Source organism: Pelobates fuscus, chromosome 4 (genome assembly GCF_036172605.1).
Source record: "Pelobates fuscus isolate aPelFus1 chromosome 4, aPelFus1.pri, whole genome shotgun sequence".
Taxonomy (NCBI): Eukaryota; Metazoa; Chordata; class Amphibia; order Anura; family Pelobatidae; genus Pelobates; species Pelobates fuscus.
The window spans coordinates 103,571,605-103,598,580 of record NC_086320.1 but is presented as its reverse complement, the minus strand read 5'-3'; the positions used below and the strand labels follow the sequence as shown (position 1 = coordinate 103,598,580).

The 26,976-nt window shown below is 40.8% G+C and overlaps 1 protein-coding gene across 3 annotated transcripts in view; it reads right to left on the bottom strand.

Annotated features, from left to right (window-relative positions):
• The window catches only part of TRAPPC8 (trafficking protein particle complex subunit 8), a 101,202-nt gene that overhangs the window by 55,613 nt on the left and 18,613 nt on the right, over positions 1 to 26,976 (bottom strand). For all 3 annotated transcript variants that reach the window (XM_063451442.1, XM_063451439.1, XM_063451440.1), the window contains 4 exons: positions 25,789 to 25,963; positions 14,366 to 14,519; positions 13,333 to 13,423; positions 12,898 to 13,151 (listed from right to left, as the gene is read on the bottom strand). In XM_063451442.1, the coding sequence (XP_063307512.1) occupies positions 12,898 to 13,151; positions 13,333 to 13,423; positions 14,366 to 14,519; positions 25,789 to 25,963 (674 nt within the window). The remainder of the gene's footprint in view (positions 1 to 12,897; positions 13,152 to 13,332; positions 13,424 to 14,365; positions 14,520 to 25,788; positions 25,964 to 26,976) is intronic.

The following is a 26,976-nucleotide window of genomic DNA, read 5'->3' as shown; positions in this document are numbered from 1 at the left end:
CGTCCAGGCATTTTATTTTTAAGTTACCACCAACTGCTAGAAAAAAAAAAAAAAACAGAAACGTTGCCGGGTCTGTTTTAAAAACGGGAAAAGGACAGACACTCCTTTTCACTGTCCTTCGAAACCAGGACTGTGTGTAGGAACATGTTTCAAGCTGTACCACACAGAACAGTTGTAAGAAGTGTTCCTGAATTTTTATTTAATTTTTTGTTTCTTTGGAAAGCAGCCATTTTCTGTTAGTCAGTTTCCTTCCCCCAAATCTCCAGTTAGACTCTATTTGCAGGAGTCAGTTTAACCCCTTAAGGACCAAACTTCTGGAATAAAATGGAATCATGACATGTCACACATGTCATGTGTCCTTAAGGGGTTAAAGATTGCTGCTAAATGTACATTTGCTACCTGCACATTTGGTCTAACAAGTTTTCTGGCAGTAACACATAACCAGCTGGCCAAAACCAGATGACGTGTGCATAAAAGCCAGAATTTAAAAATTACCACTACACTTTCTCTGTTTTGGGGGGGGGGGCAAAATGGTTGGAGGAAAGAAGTCTAAACACCCCATCTTCTATAACCTTTGAGGTCTACTTTATAAAAATATATACTATATATACTGTCATGATGGTAACATTAACAGAAGGGTGCAAAAATATGTCAAACTGAAGATAGACCAAGCATGCCTATATATCAAGTTGAAAAACGGACATGTACAAGTTCTGATTGTTGCCTTTTGGCCCCCAAACAACCCAGCAACCCTATACATGGGGTTATCACTGTACTCGGGAGATGTTGCTGAACATATTGAGGTGTTGTTTGGCAGTGACACATAACAGGATCTGTTAATTCATGCCTAACGTACAACGTGTGTGACAAAGAAACAAAAAAAGATTACTACCCAAAAATTTGACAAAGGCTGGTGGTAGAATTCAGTGCATGAAAAGTGTTAAAATACCACCATTTAAAATACCCTGGGTTGTCTACTTTTCAAAAATATATGGTTTGATGTGGGTAAAATATATTGGCTCAAATGGGACATGGGCGCAGATTGATTACAGGTCAAAATTCCAAGTTGGGAAACGGATATGCGCACCTGCAAAATGTGGCCTTTTAGCCCCCAAACAACCCAACACACCAATACATGGGGGGTATCCCTGTACTCGAGAGATGTTGCTGAACTCATATTGAGGTGTTGTTTGGCAGTGACACATAACATAATCTGTTAATTCATGCCTAAAGTACAATGTGTGTGAAAAAAGCAGGAAAAAAAATTACTACCTCAATGTTTGACAAAACCTGGTGGTAGAATTAGTGCATGGAAAGTGTTAAAATACCACCATGTGAAATACCCTAGGGTGTCTACTTTTTAAAAATATATGGTTTGATGGGGCTTAAATACATTGGCCAGCTTAAAAAATGTCCCAAATAGGACATGCATGCAGGTTGACTACATGTCAAAATTCCAAGCTGGGAACTGATATGCGCAACTGCCAAATGTGGCCTTTTAGCCCCCAAGCAACCCAACACACCTATACATAGGGGGTATCGCTGTACTCGAGAGATGTTGCTGAACACATATTGGGGTGTTTGGCAGTGACACCTAACAGAATCTGTGAATTTATACCTGAATTGCAATGTATGTTAAAAAACAAACAAAAAAAAACTACCTATGCAAGGTTTGGCAAAGGTTTGTGGTAAAATGGCTGCATAGAAAGTATCAGAATATTCTTAGATGAATACCCTGGGTTATCTAGTTTAAGAAAAATATATACATGTGGGGCGTTTTGGGGAGATTTATGACATAACAGTGTTACAATGTCACTATTGATACATTTGAAAAATGTACATTTTGAAACAGCAATTTCCTACTTGTACTTATAGCCCTATAACTTGCAAATAAAAGCAACAAATAAACAGTGGGTGTTTTTAAACTCAGGACAAAATGTTGAATCTATTTAGCAGTTTGTTTCATTCAATTTTGTAGATCAGTAAAAGATTTTTTTAAGTAGAAGTAAAAAAAACCCTATAGTACTGATTAGATGTAGAGGGAGAAAGAAAAACCTTTGTTCAGGCCTTTTGAACACATAAGATCCCCCAAAAAAGTATGGAAACCCCAATCTCGAGGCATCTAAAAAACTTTCATGAGGGTGTCTCTAGTGAGATTAGGTTCTGCGGATTAGAATGGGTTAAACGTGATCAGAGACGAGGTGATTTTGATAAACTTCTACGTCAAAAAGAGTGTAGGTGGATATACAAACTTAAAACTCTTAGCCCAAAAGGCCTGAACGAAGGTTTTTCTTTCTCCCCCTACATCTAATCATTACTATAGGGTTCCTCTATAGTGTTTGATCTTTAATTGTCGTTTGGATACAGCGACCATATTGGCCTTGTAAATATATGTAGTAAGGCCGTTTGGCCTGTATTTGTGGGAGGGGCTTAAGTTAACTCAACTCCCTATATAAGCTACACCTCTTACCTGACTCCTTACCGATCAAGGTCACCGTCTGAATGCACTTCCGGTTCATCCAGTCGCCATTTTGGATTCTTCTGTTTCCCACGAGGTGTCCATAGCTGAGCTGGTTCCAGGAATCCCTCTGCAGATTTCCTTTGGAGCAGCTTCTGTATTTACTATCGCCGCGGATCGCGTCCTAGTGACTGTGAAACAGTAAGTAGACCTAACCGTTACGCCGGGCAGCAAGGCCCACGGCATCAAATACGGTTCAGGTCCTCACTGTACTGTTTCACTCGGTTTAAATCTCCCGGTTTCAAACGTGTACACGGCCTCCTCTGCACATGTACCACACGTTTCTTTACTTGCATGCAGCACGATTATTTCACCAAAAATACATTAGTGCACACAGTTATACGGCCGTGCGGTCAAACGCACAACAAACTAATTTTTAAACCATTACATAACTTTCCGGTTATAACGGTTCACCTTGGTACAGCAACATATTCACTATTTTCCTAACTATCTGCCTGTTAGCCATATCACCCTGCTATTTAAAAAACCCCAGTCCGGTCCGGGCATGCAACGCTGTTACAGGCTTTTTCCACATACTAAGATAGCCCGATTGGTATTTTACTCAATTTATAAAATTACCCTCGTACATACAAACCCCATGTTGCCCGACGGACGATGAACAAACCCCTGATACCTAGTCCTCACGGTTTCACATAAATCAATAAAGTCGTACTTTAATGTTTCACTTTCCCACATACCGTTTAGCAGATTCATCAGAGGCCAGCATACACTCACGAACGGCCGGGACTACTTCCACGCCGGAACTACATCCCCCATAATTCTTACACTCAAACTCATACTAAGGTCACATAACGGTTAAAATTTCTCCCATACCTGTTGGAGTGAGCATAGCAAACACCAGGCGGCTCAAGCAATTCCACGCCGGAACTACATTTCCCATAATTCCTCCATACAGACGCCCAATCACATCCCCCCTTTCATTTTCAATTATAAATTCACACTGACAGTGCAATCATAGCGCCGATCACGTGATTCCCTTGTTCCAACTACATTTTTTTTTTTTTTTAACTCAATTTAGTTAGGTATACATACCACAGCTTCATATTGGTTATCATTAAACTTCATTTTAAATCCATTTTTTCACGTTACAATTGCACCGCTGATTAAATCACTACCACACCTTTTTATCACTTCACAAATCGTTCTGCACAAAATACATGCTGCACATAACCACAGCGCCACCTACAGGTTATTTTACAGTACAGCATTTATTCACATAAAGATGATACAATTACTCACAGACATTCATATACACATCCTGACACTAAAGTGTTTTACATACGTCAGGAACAATCTCTCAACATGCCACATACGAGCCATATGGCACGATTGTTCGTCATACCATTTAATAAATTTTGATGATTGGGTTTACATTAAATATAAATGGTTTATGCGTTGTATTTATTTTCATACGGTCTCCATCTATTTAGTTGCAGGTATCTACTGCCACCTAAACGGATTGTCTAGAAATCTTTAACTAGACCACCAGGTACGTACACCTGCTCACAGGATATCCAAATACTACCCCCATAAATAGATAAAGTACTGGCAGATAGGGTCATAGGGGCCGATAACGTTATATCTCCCTCTTGGCATTATGCTTCGGTTAAGCGGTCCCGCGAGGCCAACACCCCGCCTCATACTCGGAGGCATACACCCCTCGAGCCACACGTGAGCTAGCCGCCTCGCATGTTTTATAGAGAGGGCCTCACCAGTCACTCCCTTTCCCTTTTTTCTGAATTAATTCACCGAGAGGCCATCAATCGGCCACCACGATCAGTGGCCACATAAAAAACTCCATCGCGCCAACGCATAGATAGAGCCTCTCAAGCCACTTGGCACTAGCAGGGCCTCACCAGCCACCAACTGAGGAATAATCGTTTCGCCTTACGGCATAGCTAGCAAGCCAGTACTAAAACACCCGGTTCAAATTTTAGTTAAACATGTCTCATGCCAGTGGTGAAGGGCTATCGCTCCCTAGTTCCCCAGCTATGGGCGAGACACCTTCTCACAGGGGAGATATGACCAGTCCAGCGTCAATCAGATCCTGGACAATACCACGCATCACCACCGAGTTAAGGAGACGGCAAATTCCCTACCCTGCTACGGCAAGGAAAGCGGAATTATTTTGACTCCTTAGCACAACAACGAATAACATGGAAGCAGGGGAAGGCCCCAGCACCACCAGATCGGGAGACATCCAGGCTATGCTGACCTCACTCATGAGCTCCATGGGCAAGGTCAACGACAGACTGGCTAACCTCGAGGCGGTGACCACAGCCCTTACCAAGGCAGGCCTTCCCGACACCGCTCAAACGACACCAGTCGTACCAGTGGCCACGGGAAACGGTAACTCTTCAGATACCCATGACGTTGATCCCGCACACACTATCCCAGCCCACATCAAGAAAGACATCCTGGAGGGCAAAGATGTCAACTTAGCATCCTTACTAATTGCCTCCCAGGATGTGGTAGAAAACAAAACCTACATGTATGATGAGGTATCGGTGGTGGTCAGATCTAAAGACTCCAGGTTGAACCGTAAACTGACCATCCCGGAATTTGTATTAGCATTTGGTATTTTCAGAGATGTTATGTGTGAAGTGTACCCTACTAGAAGAGAGGAATTCGACCGTTACATGCACAAGCTGGTGGACCTTGGTAACAAATACGGCGGGTCAGCCTTTTACGATTATCACAGGTCTTTTTCCACCAAAGTGGCTGGCGCGTTTTCCCAGTATGGTACCCGTATCAATTGGAGCAGGCTAGACACAGAAATCTTCTGCAGACACTTTGAAGGGCTCAAGACACCGGCTTGTGTATCATGTTCTTCTACGACACACACCACAAATTTTTGTTCCAGCACTGCAGACGACCACAGCCAAGCTCCCAACACTGGCTACGCCGGAAAAACAGGAAGGAACGCCAGAGACAAGCTGGGCCGTCCTATAATTTTCTTCTGCAAATCACAAATTTGCAATAACTTTAATGGTGGCACATGTAGTTTCAGTGCATGTAGATTGTTGCACATTTGTTCTCAATGTTTCAGGGCACATGCCAAATCCATGTGCCCCAATAAAATGTATCCTAAACCCTACCTAACGTCTGTTAACATTAATGTTCTAGCAGCACTACTAGCCAACCACCCATCCAGACACCTGGTAGATTTTCTTGTTACAGGATTCAACGAAGGGTTCCACACAGGCATCCTACACATGCCCACTGGCCAACTAGAATGCCCCAATTTACAGTCGGCAAACCAGAACCCAACAGCAGTAGATACCCTAATAGCCCAAGAATTGGCAGAAGGGTTCGTGTTCGGTCCATTCATAACCCCACCATTTACATCATGGCGTACAAACCCCATCGGGATTGTCACGGGTAAAACTTCCCTCAAGCAAAGACTCATTATTGATCTTTCAGCCCCTCATACCTCCCCTACCCCAAGTCTCAACTCCCTCATTCCCTCCGAAGAATTTTCCCTTCAATACGCCACCATTGATCACGCCATTACAGCCATCACACAAACTGGGGTTGGAGCTTGGTTAAGTAAAACAGACATTACGAATGCCTTCAAACTGCTACCAATCCACCCTACACTCTGCCACCTACATGGTATTAAATGGGCAGACAAGTACTATTTCTTCTCCCGCTTAACCTTTGGGTCAAAAAGCAGCCCAAAGATTTTTGACACTTTCGCTGAAACACTTTGCTGGTTACTACTGAACATTTCAAGATGCCCCATGGTCATCCATTACCTCGACGATTTCCTGATGATAGAAGGGAACTCACTTCCGCCCAGCAGCCTCAAAGAAGCCCTTAATCTATTTAACCACTTGGGTGTCCCGGTATCCCTCAAGAAAACCGAAGGTCCTGACACCATCATAACATTTCTGGGTATACAACTGGACTCGGCATCCATGCAAGCAAGCTTACCACCCGACAAAATCGACAACATCATCAATAGCATAAACCACTAAATTTTTCTGGGTACATGCAACCGCAAGGAACTCCAGTCCCTTATAGGTTCATTAAACTTCGCCATGCGCATCATCCCTCAAGGAAGGGTCTTCATATCCAGACTACTTTGTCTTTTTCCCCACTTTCAACACGAGAACCACAGACTGTCCATGGACCTACAAGCCACAGCAGACCTACAGATGTGGAGGAGGTTCTTGACCAGCTGGAACGGTAAAAGTCTGTTCCTCCCCGCATTATCAGAGACGTCACCAACCGTATGGTCAGACGCAGCATCTAACAAGGGTTTTTCAGCCATCTTCGGTACCAAATGGCTTTGGGGCGCATGGCCAGAAGAAGTCCGTGACGTTGAAGGGTTTTTCACAACCTCAGCCCTCTTTGAGATCTACCCTATCGTGGCAGCTGCGGTGGCATGGGGACATCAATGGTCAGGCTTGTCTGTTCGCTGCCACTCAGATAACCAAGCCACATGTCACATAATAAACAAAGGCCGTTCATCATCCCTTACAATCATGAGGTTTCTTAGAAGACTCACGTGGTTGGCAGCATATCACAACTTCTACTTGGTTTGCTTTCATGTGCCAGGTATTAGTAATGTAGCAGCTGACAGCCTGTCTCGTTTTAAATTTCAGGACTTTCGTCAAGCACACCCGTCAGCAGCTCAAGCAGCCACAGTAGCACCCCCGTTCTCACAACTAATCATGGACTAGACATTATAATGGAGCATAGCAGGGATCTAGCCACATTAGCACTATCACACAACACTCAAGCGACATACAACAGAGCCTTCACACTATAATAGATTTCTGGCAGATCACAACATATCACAACCTTTCGTCATGACATCCGTCATAGCTTTCGCTTCCTTTTGCCACCTCAAATTACACTTATCATATAACACAATTAAACTATATCTTACCGGCATACAACACCACATGCTAACCATAAAACCTAACACACATAGCTTCATGTCATCATACCAGGTAAAAATTATACTCAGAGGTATCCAGAAATCCGTACCTCCACGACCACCACAACGCTTACCCATTGACAAGAAACTTTTCCAGTCATTATCCGACCTATTAGATTCCAGACCTTTTCACGCTACCGCAAACACAGTCATTAAAACAGCCATGTATACAGCCTTCTACGGGTTCCTCAGGCCAAGGGAGTTCACCACCGTCACAACTGACCAAAAGGATAGGTGCCTGCTACACAAACACCTTATAAAACATGGCGACCACTACATACTCTCTTTACCCCAATCAAAGACAAGCCAACTTGCGCACCCAGTAGAAATCACATATTACCCTACCCTAAACAAATGGTGTCCAGTAGCAGCCTTAGACTCCTATCTTCTTAACACCACAGCACTACCATCACAACCATTATTCCAACTACAACACACAGTACTCACCACCACGGCATTCATGAGATATATACGATCCCTGCTAACAATGCTGGGTCTCAAACCTTCCCACTACTCTGGTCACTCGTTTCGCATAGGAGCAGCCTCCACCGCATCCAGCGCTAACGTACCAGTACACGTCATCAAGGCATTGGGACGTTGGAAATCATCCGCCTATACTACATATATCCCCAAGCCAACACAAGAATTAAGAAATGCTTTTAAAGCCATATCTGGATAAATTGTATATATTGTTGACTGTAATAAATCTTTTGTTATTCATTTTTGCCCTCTTTATTTACAGGCCTACCGTATCGTCGGTATCGGCACACCACAACCGACTTGCTCTTTTATACTATTCCCGTTTCTTACTGAAGTCTCACTTCTTATACAAGTACTTTGCCCCTTACACAAGTAGTAAGGCCGTTTGGCCTGTATTTGTGGGAGGGGCTTAAGTTAACTCAACCCCCTATATAAGCTACACCTCTTACCTGACTCCTTACCGATCAAGGTCAGCGTCTGAATGCCCCTCCCACCCACTCCTCATTTCAACACCCTTTTCTTTCTTTTTCTTCCTTTTCTTTACTCTCATACTACTTGGTGGGCCCTCTTTATTTACAGGCCTACCGTATCGTCGGTATCGGCACACCACAACCGACTTGCTCTTTTATACTATTCCCGTTTCTTACTGAAGTCTCACTTCTTATACAAGTACTTTGCCCCTTACACAAATGTATATTAAAAAAATCCTTTTGATGACCTACACATATTGTCTGTATACAATTATAATTTTTTGATTATTACTTATAATTTTTTGGTATTCACGCCTTAACCTGGCACTGGCCTAGTCCATTGAGACTATGACCATAGAACACATAGATAAATACATCTTTGTTCATTTGTGGGTAAACTATATAATCTGTCACTATCCTGCCGTTTTGGGAGCTATATCTAATGAATACATACGGTGGATTCTTAATTAATTGGGTCTCAAGCCTAATTAATTTATATGGCGTACTGTTAATGTTGTGTGTGACCTAAGGGTACCCTTAGCCATATCTGCTAAATAGAATTAGTTATGTGTATTTTCTTTTTACAGTTTAGATGCCCCTTTAAACAAGGTGGATCCTCTCTATTGGAGAATTATTAATGACTACCCTGACCCACTCCCGATACATGGCTAATATATGGCTATTATATATGTAGCCAATGAAGGTGATGGACCTTTAAATTGAGGTCTCTGTGCAGACGGACAACCTGCACTGCGTGCGCACATAGTATGGCTGGTCGCGTCACCATGGTGACAGCTAACGCAGCCCATACACACGTGACACCCTGATGAACAAACCTTCTGAATGAGGTGGACTCGATCGGGATGTAGCCCCGCCCCCAGCCAATCCTCAACCAAGCTGATTGGAGCGCATGGATGCATGGGCGGGACTTTCCACGGTATATACTTACCTCCCCTCAGCTGTGCCAGGAGCTCTTGATAAAGGCGTGTGACCGCGCCGAAAACCGCGTCGAACGTTTGCCGTTTTTTTGTTTTACTACTGGGGGATGCAGACGGCTATTTAATGCTGGGGGATTTAGTACCTAAGGAGTTTACTTTACTATTTGCTCAGACATTTTAGTATCAGACTGTCTCTCTAGCAGCAGCTAGTGGCAATACTAGGAGATAGATTGAGCTACTCATTTCAGTCAGCTAGACAGTTTGTTTTTTCACATATAGTGTTAGGCTGCCTTGAAGCAGCAGTGTGTAATATATATAGGAGTTAAACCTGGTGAGTGCCAGTATTCTTTATTTTTGGTGTATACTTATCTAAGTGGTCTCTGTCCCTGGGAGGAATTTGTTTGGTTGGCGGGAGCCTTTTTATGTATGGGGTCCGTATCCTAACCCATTCATTTATCATTATGGGACACCTACAAACTAACCCTCAGGTGCATTCTGTTAAACCACTTTTTCAGATATACCTATGAATTTGTGCTCTAACTGGTATATTGAGACATTCTCTCCACTGTTGTCTCCACCAAGTGAATAACTATTTATGTCTGTTATCAAGTTTATCTCCAAGATATCATAACCCTATGGAGACATTTGGATATCAGTAACTAATATTACTAAGTAGCTAATACTGTGTATATATACTGACTACACAGCTTCTTATGTATTACCACTCTATCTAAGTACAGAGTGGCAAAATATATATACACCCTTCTTCAGTCCAATCTAGACTCCTTTTTACTTGCAACAATTTAGATAAATACTGCATGGCAGACTTACTGCACATGGATACTATTTATTTACTCTAATTTGTATGCCTTACTAAAATCCATGGGAATAGATGTGGACTCACTTCTATAGCCGGGATATTTATTAAGTCCTGCAGATTGTTGGAACCTCTGTCTAGAGGAATGGGGTTTGTGTGATATTCGATCTATTATATACTGTACTACATACTGTACTTCTCACTTTAAACTTTATTTTGGATATCTTTGCCACTCCCATCACCTCCAGAGGGTATCCATATTGCATCTACCCAGTTTTTAATCCACTTGTATTTTCACGAGTGTTTCACTGTTATTACACTTTGTTTTGTTTTGTCCGTAAGCGGCTCAATAAAGGCTATACCTTATAATTATTCTAATATTTTAGAGATATCTTTTGGTGGAATTCTGATGTTAGTCAAGGGGGTGGGATGGGGGTCAGGGTACAGAAATAGTTTGTGTAACTAGTGGCGTCTCCAGGATTCATACTTGGGGGGAGGGGGAGAAGGGGGCACATATAAAATGTGTTTATATAACATACAGATTACACAATCCAGCGCACTTGCTTATTCACTAAACAAGGATTGCAAGTCTTACAGGTTGTAATAGTTTTATTTAACCCCTTAAGGACACATGACATGTGTGACATGTCATGATTCCCTTTTATTCCAGAAGTTTGGTCCTTAAGGGGTTAAAAACACCTCACCTAGGCAAAAAATAATGGGGTTTTAGTTACTGTATATGATCATACATTGCATAAGCCTGACACAACGTTAATGTACCCCAGCAGCACCCTATAATGTATGTATGTTTAGCCCTCTTGGTTTTATATAAAATATTTATAAATATAAATATAATAAATATGTTACCTATTTTTGCATCTTTATTTTGTGCCCGGACCTAGGTCCTGGGCGCCGCCATCTTTGTGTGGGTATATGAAGGCCCTGTGGGACACATCTTTTTTTTTTTTTTTAAATTACAGATATAAAAATTTCTAAAAAATTATGTAATTGAAAATTTAGATAAAGTATTGAAAAAAAGAAAAAAAATTCTAAAAAATAAACAATTTATAGTTCTTTCACTTTCCGGTCATCTGCCAAAGTCAATTATAGTGTACACATTTTCTTAAAGGGACACTATAGTCACCCAGACCACTTTAGCTTAATGAAGTGGTCTGGGGTGCCAGGTTCCTCAGGTTTTAACCTTTCAGATGCAAACATAGCAGTTTCAGAGAAACTGCTATGTTTACATTTGGGGTTAATCCAGCCTCTAGTGGCCGTCTTCCGGACAGCCACTAGAGGCGCATCTGCGACGGGGGAGCTGACGTCGGCGGGGGAGGAGAGGTCACCAGCGCCGAGGGAGCCCGGCGCTGGATTAAGGTAAGCTGCTGAAGGCATTTTAACCCCTTCAGCGCTACGGGAGGAGGACCCTGAGGGTGGGGGCACCCTCAGGGCACTATAGTGTCAGGAAAACCGCTTTGTTTTCCTGACACTAAAGTGATCCTTTAAATTCCTTTCTTGTCAGCAAGGCAGGGTAGTGAGATTGTCCTTTTAAATAGCAACTTTGTTTAAACGCATTTCTCCTGTGCTAAGCTTCATCAATGATACAAAGTTGTAAACAAGAGTTCTTTGTATTTAAAGGCTGTTCCCTCTCCCATGTGGGTGAACCTTACATGTTCATGGGTTGGACAACCAAATGAGAATATATATTATATATGCAATATATAGTTTTTTTTATGGTTTTTTTTTGGTCAATGTGACTTATGATATGCTTTTATTGGTTGTTTTTTTTTGTTTTTTTGTCAAAAACGTGTCATAGTATACATTATTACAAATATTAAACTGGGGAAAGTGAACAGTTGCCTTGGTAACATGAACGGGTTTCCTTGGTAACACGTTACTCTGACTATTGCTCCGCCCACTGGTCTGCCCCTTAGGGAGATTTAACCTTTTCTTTTCCAGGGGATGAGTCACTAATCATTGTTTCACTGACTCTCAGCTCTCTTGTTGCAAAAGTTATGAGAGTGCACATGAGTTTGTCATGCATGGCTAATGCTAGTTCATGTGAAACTGAGATAAGTGAATAATTGTGTGGGTGAGGCAGGGGATGGCTAAATATGCTCCCCTAGCTCGGACGCCTTCCAAAGAAAGCAAACTGATATAGTTAACAGTAAGTTTCTAAACGCAGATTGCATACTTTTCAAACTTTTCTTCCTTTAACCCCTTAAGGACCAAACTTCTGGAATAAAAGGGAATCATGACATGTCACACATGTCATGTGTCCTTAAGGGGTTAATTTATTTTGTATTCTTGAGTAAAAGCGTTTGCTTGCTGGTTTAAATAAAATAAAAAATAAAAAATAAGTCATGCATGTCCCTTAAAAAAAAAAAAAAAAAAAAATTGAATTAATAAGAATATGGAAAAATTTTAAATAAAAAGAAACACATTTTAAACAAAGTTTTAAAAAAAGCTGAAGTATATATTTAAAAATAAAAATTACAATTCTAGCAGCCAAATGTTGGTTACTCGTGTACTGCTGGTCATATAAATATCTATTGTGTGGCACAGAACATCATTATACTTTATTAACTGAAGGAAATAAGTAATTTATAAAATAAATAATAAAAAAAAAGAAAAAATTTTGACACAAAAAATGAGTTGTTCTATTAAAATAAAACAGACACACAGAACAACATCATCTAACTAACCTGGTCATTCAGCTGTCGTATCGTCTTTTCAATGTGCGGTAAAAGCCCTCGAATTGTGAACTCTTGTATGAACTGTCTAATGCGATCATGGTCAGTAAGAGTCAAACAAGTCCCATGCGGTGATCCTGCACCTGATTTCTTTGTCTCATTGACTAAGCCAGGGGATATATTATTATCAATGCCATCAATACAGCTGGAGTCACTTAGCTGGTCAAGCTGAAGTGGGTGGGTTTTAAAGTTATTTGATAAAGATTCTGCGGAGGAAAATGTAAGCATTAGATTCACTATTTATGAAAAACTCGATAGTATCTCTACTTACAGGCCAAATGCATTAAACAGAGAGGGCTAAAATGTATCAAAGAACGTGTAACTAGAATTTTTTTGCTGCAGCTACTGAAAGCAAATCCAGAACAGAGCTATAATAATAATGTTTACCTTTCATAGAGTGTTCCAACCCATCCACAGATATTACATGCTCCAAATTCTGATTGGAGACAATTGGATAAGACCCATCTTCATAAGACTCCTTAAAGGAAATATATGCAACAGTGTTTGTTTATAGTTCAGTTTAAATTTACCCCACAATTGCCCAATGACAAGAACGGTCTGCTTTGCAATAGGTTTCAATTTCAGGGGAAGCCTGCAGAGCACTGAAACCGGTATGCATTTATTGTGCACACTTACTTTTTTTTTTCTTTTTTTAACTTCACTACTGTATTTGAGGTGTCCGGTTAAGCTTTAAACAGTGATTGGCTGCTGATCTAGCTTAAATTAAGAATCTGGACTGTTTTGGTAAGTATGTATGGAAGCATTAGAGGATTGTAGTTAAAGTATTTTACAAATATAAACATTTATAGTTTTATAGGATCACAATAGGTACCCAGACCACTTCATCTCAAGAAGTGGTCTGGGTGCCAGGTCCATCTAGGGTTAACCCTGCAGCTGTAAACATAGCAGTTTCAGAGAAACTGCTATGTTTACTTTAGGGTTAATCCAGCCTCTAGTGGCTGTCTCATTGACAGTCGCTAGAGGTGCTTTCGCGCTTCTCACTGTGATTTTCACAGTGAAAAGACGCCAGCGTCCATAGGAAAGCATTGAGAAATGCTTTCCAATGGACTGACTGAATGCGCGCGTGGCTCTTGCCGTGCATGCGCATTCAGTGGATGATGTTGAAGAGCGAGGAGAGTCCCCAGCGCCGAGGGAGCCCGACGCCGGAGAAAGGTAAGAATTTAGCCCCTTCCTCCCCCTTCAGCCTGGCGGGAGGGGGGCCCCAAAGACCCTATAGTGCCAGGAAAAAAATTGGTGCGTGATACAAAAAAATGCATACAACTGTTAGAGTAATGGACAGCTAGATTGTGCCCCTGAAAACGAATCGACCTAAAAATGAATTTGAAATTCACGTAATGTCATCCATTCCCCTTATAAAATTCTGAAAATTCTAAATGCAATTTTACTTTATAGAAAATACCTGATTCTGGATGCTGTTTTTCTGGATATACTGACTCCAGGGGTCAGGTATCTGTTCTTCAGGTATTTTATTGGATGTTCGGGAATTCATTTTGAGCAAATAGCAACCTTGAGAGCCATACCTTTGTTTCATTTCTTCATAAATTGAATCAGCCCTATTAAAAAAAACGACAGTAACATAAACCAGCTAAATAACCATTTAAGCAGTTTGAGAGGTAAACAGGCTATTAAAACACAAGCAACCAATCTGGTCTTCCTTAACCTCTTTTCTGGAATGTCTAAGTGGGATGGTGGTCATCAGTATTTTATGGAAGTGTAGTAAGGGGCTTGGGTTTATTCCTTCCCCATTTTGGAGGTAAAGTTTGAAAGCTGGAGACTGGCTACCCTTAATCTAAGGAGGCAGGGAAATATTCAGGTTATGCAGAATCCTTTTTAGGTTATGGGGACATGCACTTTGGTAGGGCACTTACTATCTTCATGTGTAGGCAGCAGAGGGACTCTGTGTACATAGAAATAGTTCTGTATGCAGATATTTAGAATTGATCTGTGCATAGAGAGTGATAAAAAAAACTTTTTAGAATTTGGGGACTGACAGAGGGACTAGCCAAATGCTCTATAACACCATAATAGTGAAAAAAAATCTTCATTATTTTTTTTATTTTTTTTTTAATTATATAGAATTTGCATATTGAACATAATTTTTACTACTAGTAAACCCATTTGTAGGGAGTAGGCGGTATGAGTTTTATTTATCTTTTAAGCACCAACATATTTTTAAATAGAACGTTGTATGTGTTCAATATATAAGAATTGTATTTCAAAGCTATTTAGGCTGCCGTTTGTAAATGGCCTTACCAGTGAGATAGAAACAAGCTGTTGGGTAGTGTCAGGGTATTTATATCGGCAGACATTTTGTGCTATGATAGAAATTAAAAGTGTATATTCTGAGTCACTCTGAACAGACCAGACTCCATTTTGTTATTTTCAAGTTAACAAAAAACACAAGATTTCAATCCCTTCTGTAAAACTGACCACTTTGCCAGAGCTAAGGAATGTATAGTATAAACAAACCAAGTGATAAGAGGCTGTCTAAAATGCTAATGGAATAGAATAAATTCTAAACCCAGACATAGGTGACAGAGAAGATTAAATCATTTAATTTTACTTTCTATATGTACAAAGTCCCATTGTAAGTTTTGAGGTCATACTGAGTTATAACTGTCATATTAGAAATTACAGCAGAATTTGGAGACACATAGTCTGAAGAAAGCCCAAAGAAATTGTTTGATCTGACAGAAAACGTGAGTTATAGAAACCATATAGATAAGCCTAAATGACGTCAAAATAGCCACCAGGAAAAGTTAACTCTTTCCTGGATAGGTATGTTTAGTGGGGCGAGACTGCCCTCTATAGACCAAATACTAAAATGTTATCTAAAAGGTAAGCACACCTAATTTTCTATTGGTCTATACCTAGTGACAAACAGAGAATCTGTCCCTTTAAAAAGTTAGTGAACAAAAAGAGCAAAGAGCACTGCCTATAGAGTATATATTGGTATATACAGCTATATTGGTTTAAAGTAAAAATAAAAATAAAAAATATATTTATTGGTGAACAAGATACAAGGTGATTATTTCATACATCTACTCCTGAGCCGTCTGTACCGATACATACAGGGGCACACAGAGATGCTATGCAGAAATAAAAAGGTTTAAAAGGACAGTCAACAGCACCTAGCTCACAGATATACTCAGATCAGTTGTTACAATGTCTCCACCTTTACAATTAGTAGTACTTGTGGCAGTTCGTCCAGCTGCATAAGATACTTTCTGTAACTATAAACAAAGTGCATGAGACTTAAGCCGTCTGAGTAATATCTCTTCCGTTAAGGTTAATGATATCTCGATATGGTTTCAAATTGAAGAAATATATATATATATATATATATCAACTGTAATTAGAATTACAACGGGAAATCAGTGCTGTCTGAGTGCTGTCTTGGAGTTATAATAGGCTGCAAGCTATGGTAGTGATACGTTCGATTACTGCAATGGTCCCTACTCCGGGTAGTAAATTTAAATTACCCCAAATATGGTGTGGAGAAAAGACAGAGAAAAAAGGAAATATATATCTCTGTGCCTTCAAGGGCACCTGCCAGATGGGAGAGCTAACTGCAGAAAAAAGGAAAGGTACAGAAGGAGAGAGGTATTTAAATTCAATTAATCATAGAGTAGTCAAATTAGTAAGTACTAACTGTGCCTTCAAGGGCACCTTCCTTATAAATCACTAGCTGGCTTGCGTCTAAATAACTTGGATATCAACACTATAAAGTATTATCAGATGTCCAATATGCATGTGTTAAACACATGTATGACGTTATAACCACAATCCGTGTCAGTGGTTATAACCTTATTGTCCCTCCCGATACACCGACGACCTATAGTAATGTCGTTAGTAATCAGAATTTTCTAAGGTATTAGCTGCTGGTGCAGAGAGTATAATGCTAGGAGAGACCAGAAAAACCCCGACGCGCGTTTCGCCGGTAAGGCGGCTTTTCAAGGGGAACGAGATCGTGTAACAGTGGGCTATTAAATAGGGCGCCCAAACCTATAATTGGAATCACGAGAACGTCGACGTCATCAGTCAGGTCTGACGGGAGACGGTGGCCCAGAGAAGTCATAATACTCCGTACAATTCTGTTTGCTTTGTGTTTCACAAACAATGAAAAACCATATGCCGATATGTATCTAATGAATAGACACATAATGTAGAGGAGCAAAAGGCATGTACACAGTAAGTGACATACCTAAAACCTGTTACATATATATATAGAGCTCATAATGCTCGATCGATAAATTCTGCTCCTTCACATGATAGAGTGTTACATCCACAGAATTAGATATGTTTTGTAAAGCATGAGACGTAAAGGGCTTGTTTCAGACCGTTATTCTATACATTATTTGCAAATTGTGATGCTTGCAATGTATATGGCTATTGCATCGGTAAATAACTAGATCCCATCCATATGTCGTGGTAAATAGTATCCCGTTTGAACATATAATATGTGATGTTTAAGTATCCTATATAATCCAAATGTACATGTATTTATACTGGGAGGTCATTTATACCGTGGGGGATCCATAAGGATAATGATAATAATAATGCAGCCACAAACCCGTCCAAAAGATTGTCCTCTTTTCTAGGGGGTCTGGAAGATGTTAGGTATGGTATACTAATCGATACCGTAGTCTCATGAAGAGAACATGAGGTGCATTATCTCATGTTCAATACGTTTTACAACAAACATATAGGGAAATCAATGGCATATATGCTATATATTAATAGACGTTCTTGGTTATTGGTAATTTCTGCAAAGATCTTATAATTAGAAGAAATTATGATGTTCAAAGGATCAATAAAAATAATTGGTAAAATACTGAGATTTGTAATATAATATGTATAGATAATTAATTATGATCATGAAGTGCCAGTCATGATGACTGAGAGAGTTATATAAATTTTGCATGAATCTAGAGGTATAGCAATTGGATATAGTTAATGTATGAAGGGTGTATAGTTGAACTCCTCGTTGAGTCCCTGAGGGGCGAGGGTTCTAAAGGAATATATCCATTTAGATTCTTTTTGAAGTAATTGCTGATTGAAGTTCCCTTTCCTAGGGTTAGGGATCAGCTTTTCAATAGCCTGGAATTTCAGATTGTCAGTGTTGCCTTGGTGAAAGTTTATGATATGCCTTGCCACAGGGGTAGGTGTGATGGTGTTCTTTACAGAATTAATATGCTGGAGGATCCTTCGACGAAAAGGTTGAATGGTTTTGCCAATGTACTGGATGTTGCATGTACATGTGATCAGATATACTAGACGAGTGGTACTGCAATTGACCAGTGCGTTGGTCTTAATGATGATTTTTGATTGCGTGGACGTAGTTGACTTGGAGGGGGTAATGAACGGGCAGGCTTTACAATGGCCACACCTGTAAGTGCCCTTTGTGTTGGTGAGCCAATTAGGCTCAGTTGGAATAGGAGCCAGGAAGCTGTGAACTAAGTAGTCTTTCAGGTTCCTTGATCTACGGGCCGTGATCGCTGGATAGCAAGGTAAAAAGTTTTAAAAAGTTAAGACAAGGGGAAGAGAGAGGGAATCAAGAAAATCAAGAGCAGAGAAAGCAATCGGGGCAAAAGAGTCGGAAGCAGGCTAAGAAAGAAAAGACAGAGAAACATTCCTTGACACTTAGCTACCTGAGAACATCTGGTGAGAATATCTATTTAACTGGTAAATATACTGGCTTAATTTTAATTAATTTTTTTTCTAATAGCATGCTATATGACTGGATAAATCACGATCAGATTTCAATATTCAGAAATCTTAGTTAACTAAGAAAACAGTAATTTTACTTACCGTAAATTCCTTTTTTCTTAGTATAGTGGCAGTACTTACAAGTGGGATGTTCCTTAGGATTCTGGACAAGAAGCTCCCCCTTCTTTAGAATTTAAATGCTGTGCTCCGCCTGCTGCCTCCATATAAGCTGTAACTCAGAGACACTCACCAGTAATACAAAAGAACCAAAACGGAGACCGAATGATGCATAGAATTTAATCTATTTGAAAGCGGAGGGAAAGCCAGTACTGCCACTATACTAAGAAAAAAGGAATTTACGGTAAGTAAAATTACTGTTTTTCCCTTCGTATAGTGGCAGTACTTACAAGTGGGATATAGCAAGACCCCTGCAAACAACAAAGGGTGGGAACTCAGCAGGCCACAGCTTGTAGCACCTTACGCCCAAAGCAGCTTCAGATGATGAGAATACGTCCAGCCTACAATGCTTGATAAAAGTATGGAAGGAAGACCAAGCAGCAGCTTTGCAGATGTCTGCAGGTGAGGCGGCTGCTCTTTCAGCCCAGGAGGTCGTCATAGCTCTAGAGGCACGAGCCTTTAAAGGGAAACTAAGGGGAATCCCTTTGGATTGATAAGCCAACCTGATTGTATACGTTAGCCATCAGGCCAAAGAGGGCCCTGAGACAGCACAACCCCTGTTAGCGCCATGAAAGAATACACATAGATCTAAGGATCTAATCCCTGAGTCATCTGAAGACAGATTTTCAGGGATCTTCTAACATCTAGGAGATGTCACATTCTTTCCAGATCCGACGTAGGAAAATGATAAAACCCCGGTAGGACAATAGGTTGGTAATCGCAGCACCAGAAAAAACCTTAGGCAAAAAAGAAGGCTTGGTGTGCAGGACCACCCAGTCGCGATGAAAAAGGTGAATTCCGGAGAGAAAGAGAGAGCTCGGATCACACCTACTCAACTAGCAGAGGCGATAGGCACCCGGAAAACCATCTTGAAAGTAAGAAACTTGATAGGAACCTCCAGTAAATGTTCAAATGGTGGTTCACAAAGGGCTCGAAGCACCAGACAGATCCCAAGTAGGGAAAGGTACTACTTAGGAGGCCTCTTAAGCCTTATGGACTTAAGAAATCTTAGAAAAAGCAGGTTTGAGGCAAAGCCCCGAACCAGGAAGTGATTTAGAGCTGAAATCTGGCCTCTGAGCGTAAAACTCCCAGGCCGGCTTCAAACCCATCTTGCAAAAAAGAAAGACTTTCCGGGATAGAGGCTTTGGCCGGATCCAACCTCGAAGTGAACACCAGGTTCTGAACTTCATCCAAACTCTGAAATAGATTTACGAAGTGGACCAGCGGACAGAAGACAGCAACACATCACATAAAGGTCAGAGAGACCATGGCCTTGAAGGATCACCCTTGCAGCAACCATGCAGTCAGGTGAAAAATATCCAGAGTTTCCACGGGGAGAGTCACATTCTCCAATATTTGAGAAGAGACTGGAGATGCCAACGTGAGATTGTCAAGTTTTCCACTTCCGAAAACCAACTCCTGTTCGGCCAGAAGGGCAGGACTGCCAATTACTTGCCTTCTTCATCTTACTTATGAACAATCCGTGGTATAAGAGCGACAGGAGGGAAAACATAAGCCATGTCGAAGGACCAAGGTATCGATAGACCGTCTAGGACAACTGGGTACTCTCCTGAATGGAGAGAAGCAAAACATTGAACTTTCCTGTATCTCCTTGTGGCAAACAGGTCTATCTCCGGCCTGCCGAAGCGTGAACCCAGCGCCAAAAAATTTAGCTTGACAGTGCCCAGTCTGCCTGGGACCAAAGTCTACGGCTGAGGCCGTCTGAACTAATTTTAGAGACCCTCTGACCTGGGTAGCTGATATAGCGAGAAGATTCGCTTGAGCCCAAGACATATGAGGTAGCAGAGCTTTTGAAGAGCTTTTACCTTCGTGCCACCCTGGCGAAAAAAACCACTGTAGTGGCGTCGTCTGACTGAATCCTCATTGCCTGATTTGTGATGGCTGAACGGAAGGAAACCAGTGCCTTCCAAACCGCATTAATCCCTGAAACTTCAGGAAGCGCCTGACTCCACTCTGTTCCAAGACCCTGACGGAACTGAGAAGCTAGATGGGCGCCCCAACCCATCTGGGAGGCATATGTGGATATCATAAACCATTGTTTCTGAGCAAACGATAGGCCCTTTGGGATTTTGCTTCTGTTTTTCCACCAGTTCAGGAGTCCTTTCACCCTTTTGGATAGGTGGAAGGGAGAGTCTAGATCTCCCTGTTTTCGTGTCCATTGGGAAAGGATGTCCCATTGCAATGGTATTGCTTCTGCCTTTGCCCAAGCCACTGCTGGGATTGCAGAAGCGAGGAGGCCTAGAACCTCATAGCATCTCTGATTGAACTTAGGTTTTTATGCAGCTTTGATACGGCTTTTAAAATCCTCAATTGTTTCACTAATGGTAGAAAAAGAGAGAGGGACTGTGAATTTCCTCTAAGACCCAAGAACTCTAGACTTCGTGACGCCGTCAGCTTGGATTTTTCCAGGTTCAGGATCCAACCGTGATCTCTTAAAACCTTCATTGTAATCGTGAGATGAAGATTTAGCAGTTGTCTTTATTGGGCCTTCAGGAACCAAACGTCCAGGTATGGAACAATCGAGATACCTTTCAGACGTAAAACCACTGCTATGGATGCCAGGATTTCCGTAAAAGCTCGAAGAGCTGAGGACAGGCCAAAGGGAAGAGTTTAAATGTAAATGGAGAATCCTTCGCTTTCTTGAAACAAGAATGCTTGGGCACTTCCGGATTTGAACCCGGGACCTCTCGCACCTGAAGCGAGAATCATACCACTAGACCAACAAGCCAGTGTTGCTAGAACCGCAAACCTGAGAAACTTCCGGGAAGATTCTGAAACCGGTACATGGAGATAAGCATATTTAAACCAACTCTGCCATGTAATCTCCCTTTGTAAAATGTGTGTCAAAAGACAAAAAACGTTCCATACGGAACTTCTGTCATGGTAAGCAGGTGTTTACCAGTTTCCATCTGGTTTTTGAACCAGAAAAAAAGGCGTGAGTAAACTCCCTGACATACCCAACGTTTGGGTACCTCTCTACCACATTTCTTAAAGAAAAAGAGAATTTGTTTACTCTTGATGGATAGCTTGACAGTAGGAAGGATGGACGTGGTTTCGATGAAACTTTATTCTGTAACCTTCTGAAATGGTTCTTGTAATCCACCTATGAAGCACTCTTTCCTAGTCTTGGGTGAAGAACCGAAGGCGTCCTCCCATTCTTATGGCGTCAAAACTTCCTCTTTTGTCATGCCTGTTGGATTCCTGTCAAGACCACTGGCTGTTTATTTGAGGTACATAGTTGGTCTCCCATACAAGTACTAACCAGGCCCGAGTCTGGATGGCTTCTGAGATCTGACGAGATCAGGGATTTTCAGGCTGGTATGGCCATAGGCCATCATGCTTTTGAAACCTGCAAAACCGCCCTGGTAACGAAAGGACCTCTGACCCTTGTACTGAAAACTTTAATATCCCTGGGTTCTTGAATCCAGAGGCAGGGCTTTCTTCGTATCAGACATCTGTCTAACAATGTCTTCCAAAGGAGTGCCAAAAAAAAAATAAAAAAAAATTTTTGTTCCTTTCAAAGGGTAATTCACATAAGGATGCCTTAGACGCAGAGTCAGCTGTCCATGTTCGTAGCCAAAGAGCTCTTCTGGCTACTGACGACAAACCCATAATCCTCGCTGATAAACAAAGAAAACTCATCTTTCAGTAGGAACAAGAGATGGGAAGGATCTGTATCAGATTTCCCATAATGGAATCTTCCAGGGCTAGTAGCCAAACGCTCTGAGCTCTGAGGACCGCTGAACCTGCAAATTCAGCTCTGCACTGATATCCTGCGGCCTGGAATATTCTACTACACGAAGTTTCGGCCCGTTCGTCCATTGGGTCTTTAAGCCCTGAGACTTCGCCAATGGGTATAGTGGTTTTCTTTGATAGCTGGTCAATCTGAACATCCACTTAGGAAGATCTTCCCATTTTTCTCCAGACTGTAGCTTGACTTGAACGTACGTCTTTCAAGATTCTTTCATTCTCTATGATGGAGATCCAAGATTTAAGGAGACATTGGGAAACCTTTAACCTTACCCTTGGTAGGTTCAGTTTCTTGTACCTCCGTCGTCACTTCTTTAATACATTTCTTCAGCTCTTCTGGTGGAAACCCCTCCTCCACACTTGAAGCCAGGCTGGAAATATCCGAAGGCGAAGAGACGTCAGACACAGAAGGAGATCTATTCCTCCTACGCTGTGTGGGCAGTTTCTCCCGAATAGCTTCAAATGTCTGGGACAAATTTTCCTGAAACCAGCCCAGGAAGGATGCCATATCAGTCTGCTCGGCTTTTACTAGCCGATCCGTTGCGCACTGATTGCATGTATTTTTGCGACATCCGTCAGGTAGAGGTAACGCACATTCCAGACAACATAAGTGCTTAGATTTACTTGTGGTGTTTGGAACAGAAGTTGACATCTTGTCTATATCTGTCTTATCTGGAGACATAGGACTTATTCTAGAAGCATGCATAAAAACAAAAGGTGAAAAAAAAAGGAGAGTTCAATAGTTAAACCTCACCTTAAATCACCTAAGATCCGTGTAGGAGGGCAGGTGACACGGAGAACCAGAACTGTACACCCACCCTTGGGGTCAGGAAGGTCCTGCACAGCCATGTATCCAAATTTTAAATTTGGCGCCAAACACCGTTTCGCGCATGCTCAGTAGCGTGATTCTGTGTTTGGTGGAACGCAAAGCCTCCCGGGCGTGCGTTCCACCGCTGTGCGCATGCGTAATGAGCAATGAAGGAGAACCGCCTGGGAACTCAGTCAGAAAAAAACCACAAAAGACAGTACCCGGTCACGTTCCGTAACGCGAACCCGGAAGCACTGTTGCCGCTCAGTTCCCGCCCGGGAAACTATCGGGCACTCACCTCCCGGTCAGCAACCTGTGCTGAACGCACCAAATCTCCACCTGCACTGTGGGGGAACCTGTCCGTCCCGTTGCCGGGACAAGAAGAACTGGTGAGTGTCTCTGAGTTACAGCTTATATGGAGGCAGCAGGCGGAGCACAGCATTTAAATTCTAAAGAAGGGGGAGCTTCTTGTCCAGAATCCTAAGGAACATCCCACTTGTAAGTACTGCCACTATACGAAGGGAAAATATAGATTTATAACCATTCCATTCTGCAGATGGAATTAGGATAAGTATGTATAATGTGACATATCACATGTTAGCATATCGTGATATTTATCCAGCTGTATTGATTTGCTCTAAAATAAGATTAAATATCTGTTTAGGCAAATTAAAAACAAAAATCAGCTTGTAGAATTTGGTAGATTTCTTTTTATTGGATGGACCCAGGAAGTGACTAATGAACTAGTTTAAATGTTATTTTATTTAAAATTACATAAGAATAGATCTTAAATGCCTAGAAGAGGTCTAGCCAGCATTGAAAGGGTTGTTCTGTCAGCTAAAGTTTTTATGACTTTACGCTGCACTCTGAGGAATTCTATTCTCTCTGTGTGAAACTTTCTTTTTCTCTGTGAAGACAGTCATAAATCTTGTCTTAGTCATTGGGAAATGTTTTTGTATTGCCATTTGTATTGCATACTCATGTTATACTGAATTTCTATTGATTATTGTCACGCATGTTAATTATTATTTGAATATAAAAATAAATTGCATCTATTTTTATAACAAATTGTGATTTTATTGATATGGAATACATTTCACTTACACGATAACGATCTTTGGGATCTGAGAATTAAAATAGTGGGTAATTCTCAACTGTTTACTATTATTATCCCATAAATATCCCCACAGTAGGAAGAATGCCACCTGGAAATTGGAATTTAATTGGAAGGGGAATTTTTTTATAATAAATTTTTATACAAAATGTGTTCAATTAATATAATGAAGACAAACCTTTGATATCAATCATTTGCTATAGAGTCTTCCCTTTTGTACAAAATATATGAAATACACAGAGTAACTAGAACAGGACAATAAAGATAGGCCACCACCTATACAAGAGCAGAGAGGATTTCCTAATACTGTATCAAAGCCTAGTAAAAAACAGAGCTTATCACTATATAACAATACTGAGATCACCCAGATTGAAACCAATTATTGTTATTATATATATTTTTATGTATTTAGAAACGAATGGAGAGGAACAACCAAACCAGAAATAAATTAACAAATGGAATTAGATGTTGGAGAATTTTTGAAGCCAATCAGAATACCATTCACTTTTTTTGGAGGAATTTTGTCGTATTTGTTGTCATATCTTTTTCCATTGTTAATTGAAATCTAATTTGGTTGATCAAGTGGGATTTCTGGAATAAATTAGAGGTCTTCCACTGTCTGTCAATAATAATTTTGACTGCAACAAAGCAGTTTAATTCGAAGGTAAGTATTGGAAGGGGAATTTAATGAGAACACAGTGGTTCCTCTATTTTTATGAGGAGGAAAAGATGAATAAAAAGTGAGAGGAGGATGAATTGCACAGGTATGGAATGAATGAGGCAGATAAGAATGAAGTGGAGTAGAAAACCAAAAGAGAGGGAGGACTGACAGAGGATTGCATTCTATTATGAGTTAAGTACATACGGGTACTGCTACTTTGTTTCCTGCAGAAAATGGGTCACCAAGTCTCAAACTATTGACATTATTGTCCAATTACTTTCATGTAATGGTCAAGTTGACTGTTGGGAACTGTAGCATTGGGAGATTGATGAAGATTTTGTGTACTGTTCTAAAGCAAAATATCTGAATCTTTCATCCTTCTTTTAATATTAATACCACAAACAACCCAAGTAAGAACACCTGTTAAGTTTCTCTAGTGAATTGCAAAAATTACTTAATTAGGAGTACAAATAATGTCACGAATACATACATTTTGTGTTACAGTTTCCACTTGAGTTATCGTCAGAATATAATACATATAACTACATATGTGTGAACTATATAATAAAGCCTTTCACTTACCTCTGCTCATCTCCAACACTGACATCATGCAGCAGAACATAATACTTTAGTGTGTTGGGTGTGAACCACTTAGGATATGAATAATCGTTGCTGTGTTGAATTCGATGTTGCTCTTGTGACAACTTAAGAAACTCTTCCACAGGTTCTGGTTCATGTGAAGACACTACCAACATACCTTAAGGAAGCTTGTCAAGGAAGTTAAAATAGGACTCACAATAAATAGCAAATATACAATATAGCATACCGTATTTACTCGAATCTAATGAGCACCTTTTTTTTTTTAGAAAATAAAGTTTCCAAAATTTGAATGGGCATTAGATTCAATGGCGCATTACATTCGGGAGAAAATTCGAAATTTTCAAGCAAATTGCATTCTGGTGCATTTCATTTCGGCAAATTCACACAGGCAAATTTTGTTCCTGAAAAAAGCTTAAGAAAGAATAGACTTCACATGTAATCGCAGGAAGCTGCTGCCTGTCCGGGGTAGTGTGGGAGGTGGCACGTGATGATACAGTAATCTTCCAGCAGTTCCTCTCTGCTCCCCTAACGCGCTGTTTAGTGATGTCGGGAGAGGACACCACTCCAGCCCCGGCATTACCACAGAGGGAGCAGAGAGGAACTGCAGAAAGGCTATCAGAGAAGTTCCACTGGACCCCAGGGAAATATCCCAAAGGTAAGGGGAGGCTGTCTGGACATAAATTAAATGTACTATATGTACAAATAGATTATCTATTTTTGTGGAACTCAATACCATCATGTACCTGACCTCTTCAATTGGATCCAGTAGCCATATTTGGCACCTCTGAGCCTCTAAGACAGAGCCTGGCACGGCTCTGGACCATGTGAGTCAGATTCTAACACCTACCCAGTGTTATTGTGTGTGATTATTTACAGTATACACTGTTATTTTTTCTGCTTTTATTGTAGAATCACGAATTTTACATGCGTTTGTATAAATTTTTTTACTCTATTTTATGACACTTGGGTGTTTGACACTGGTATATATTTTATGTTTTGAACTGTAGATTTTACTTAGAGTGGTGGGGAACACTCCTTTATATCAGTTCTCATTCATTTAACATCTAGAATATAGAAGCGCCTGACACACTTTTATTCTTCAGTTTTAGAAGTTAAAATAAAATTGTTAATTTGTGAGTTTATAAGAAAATGTGTGTCAGTGTGTGCATG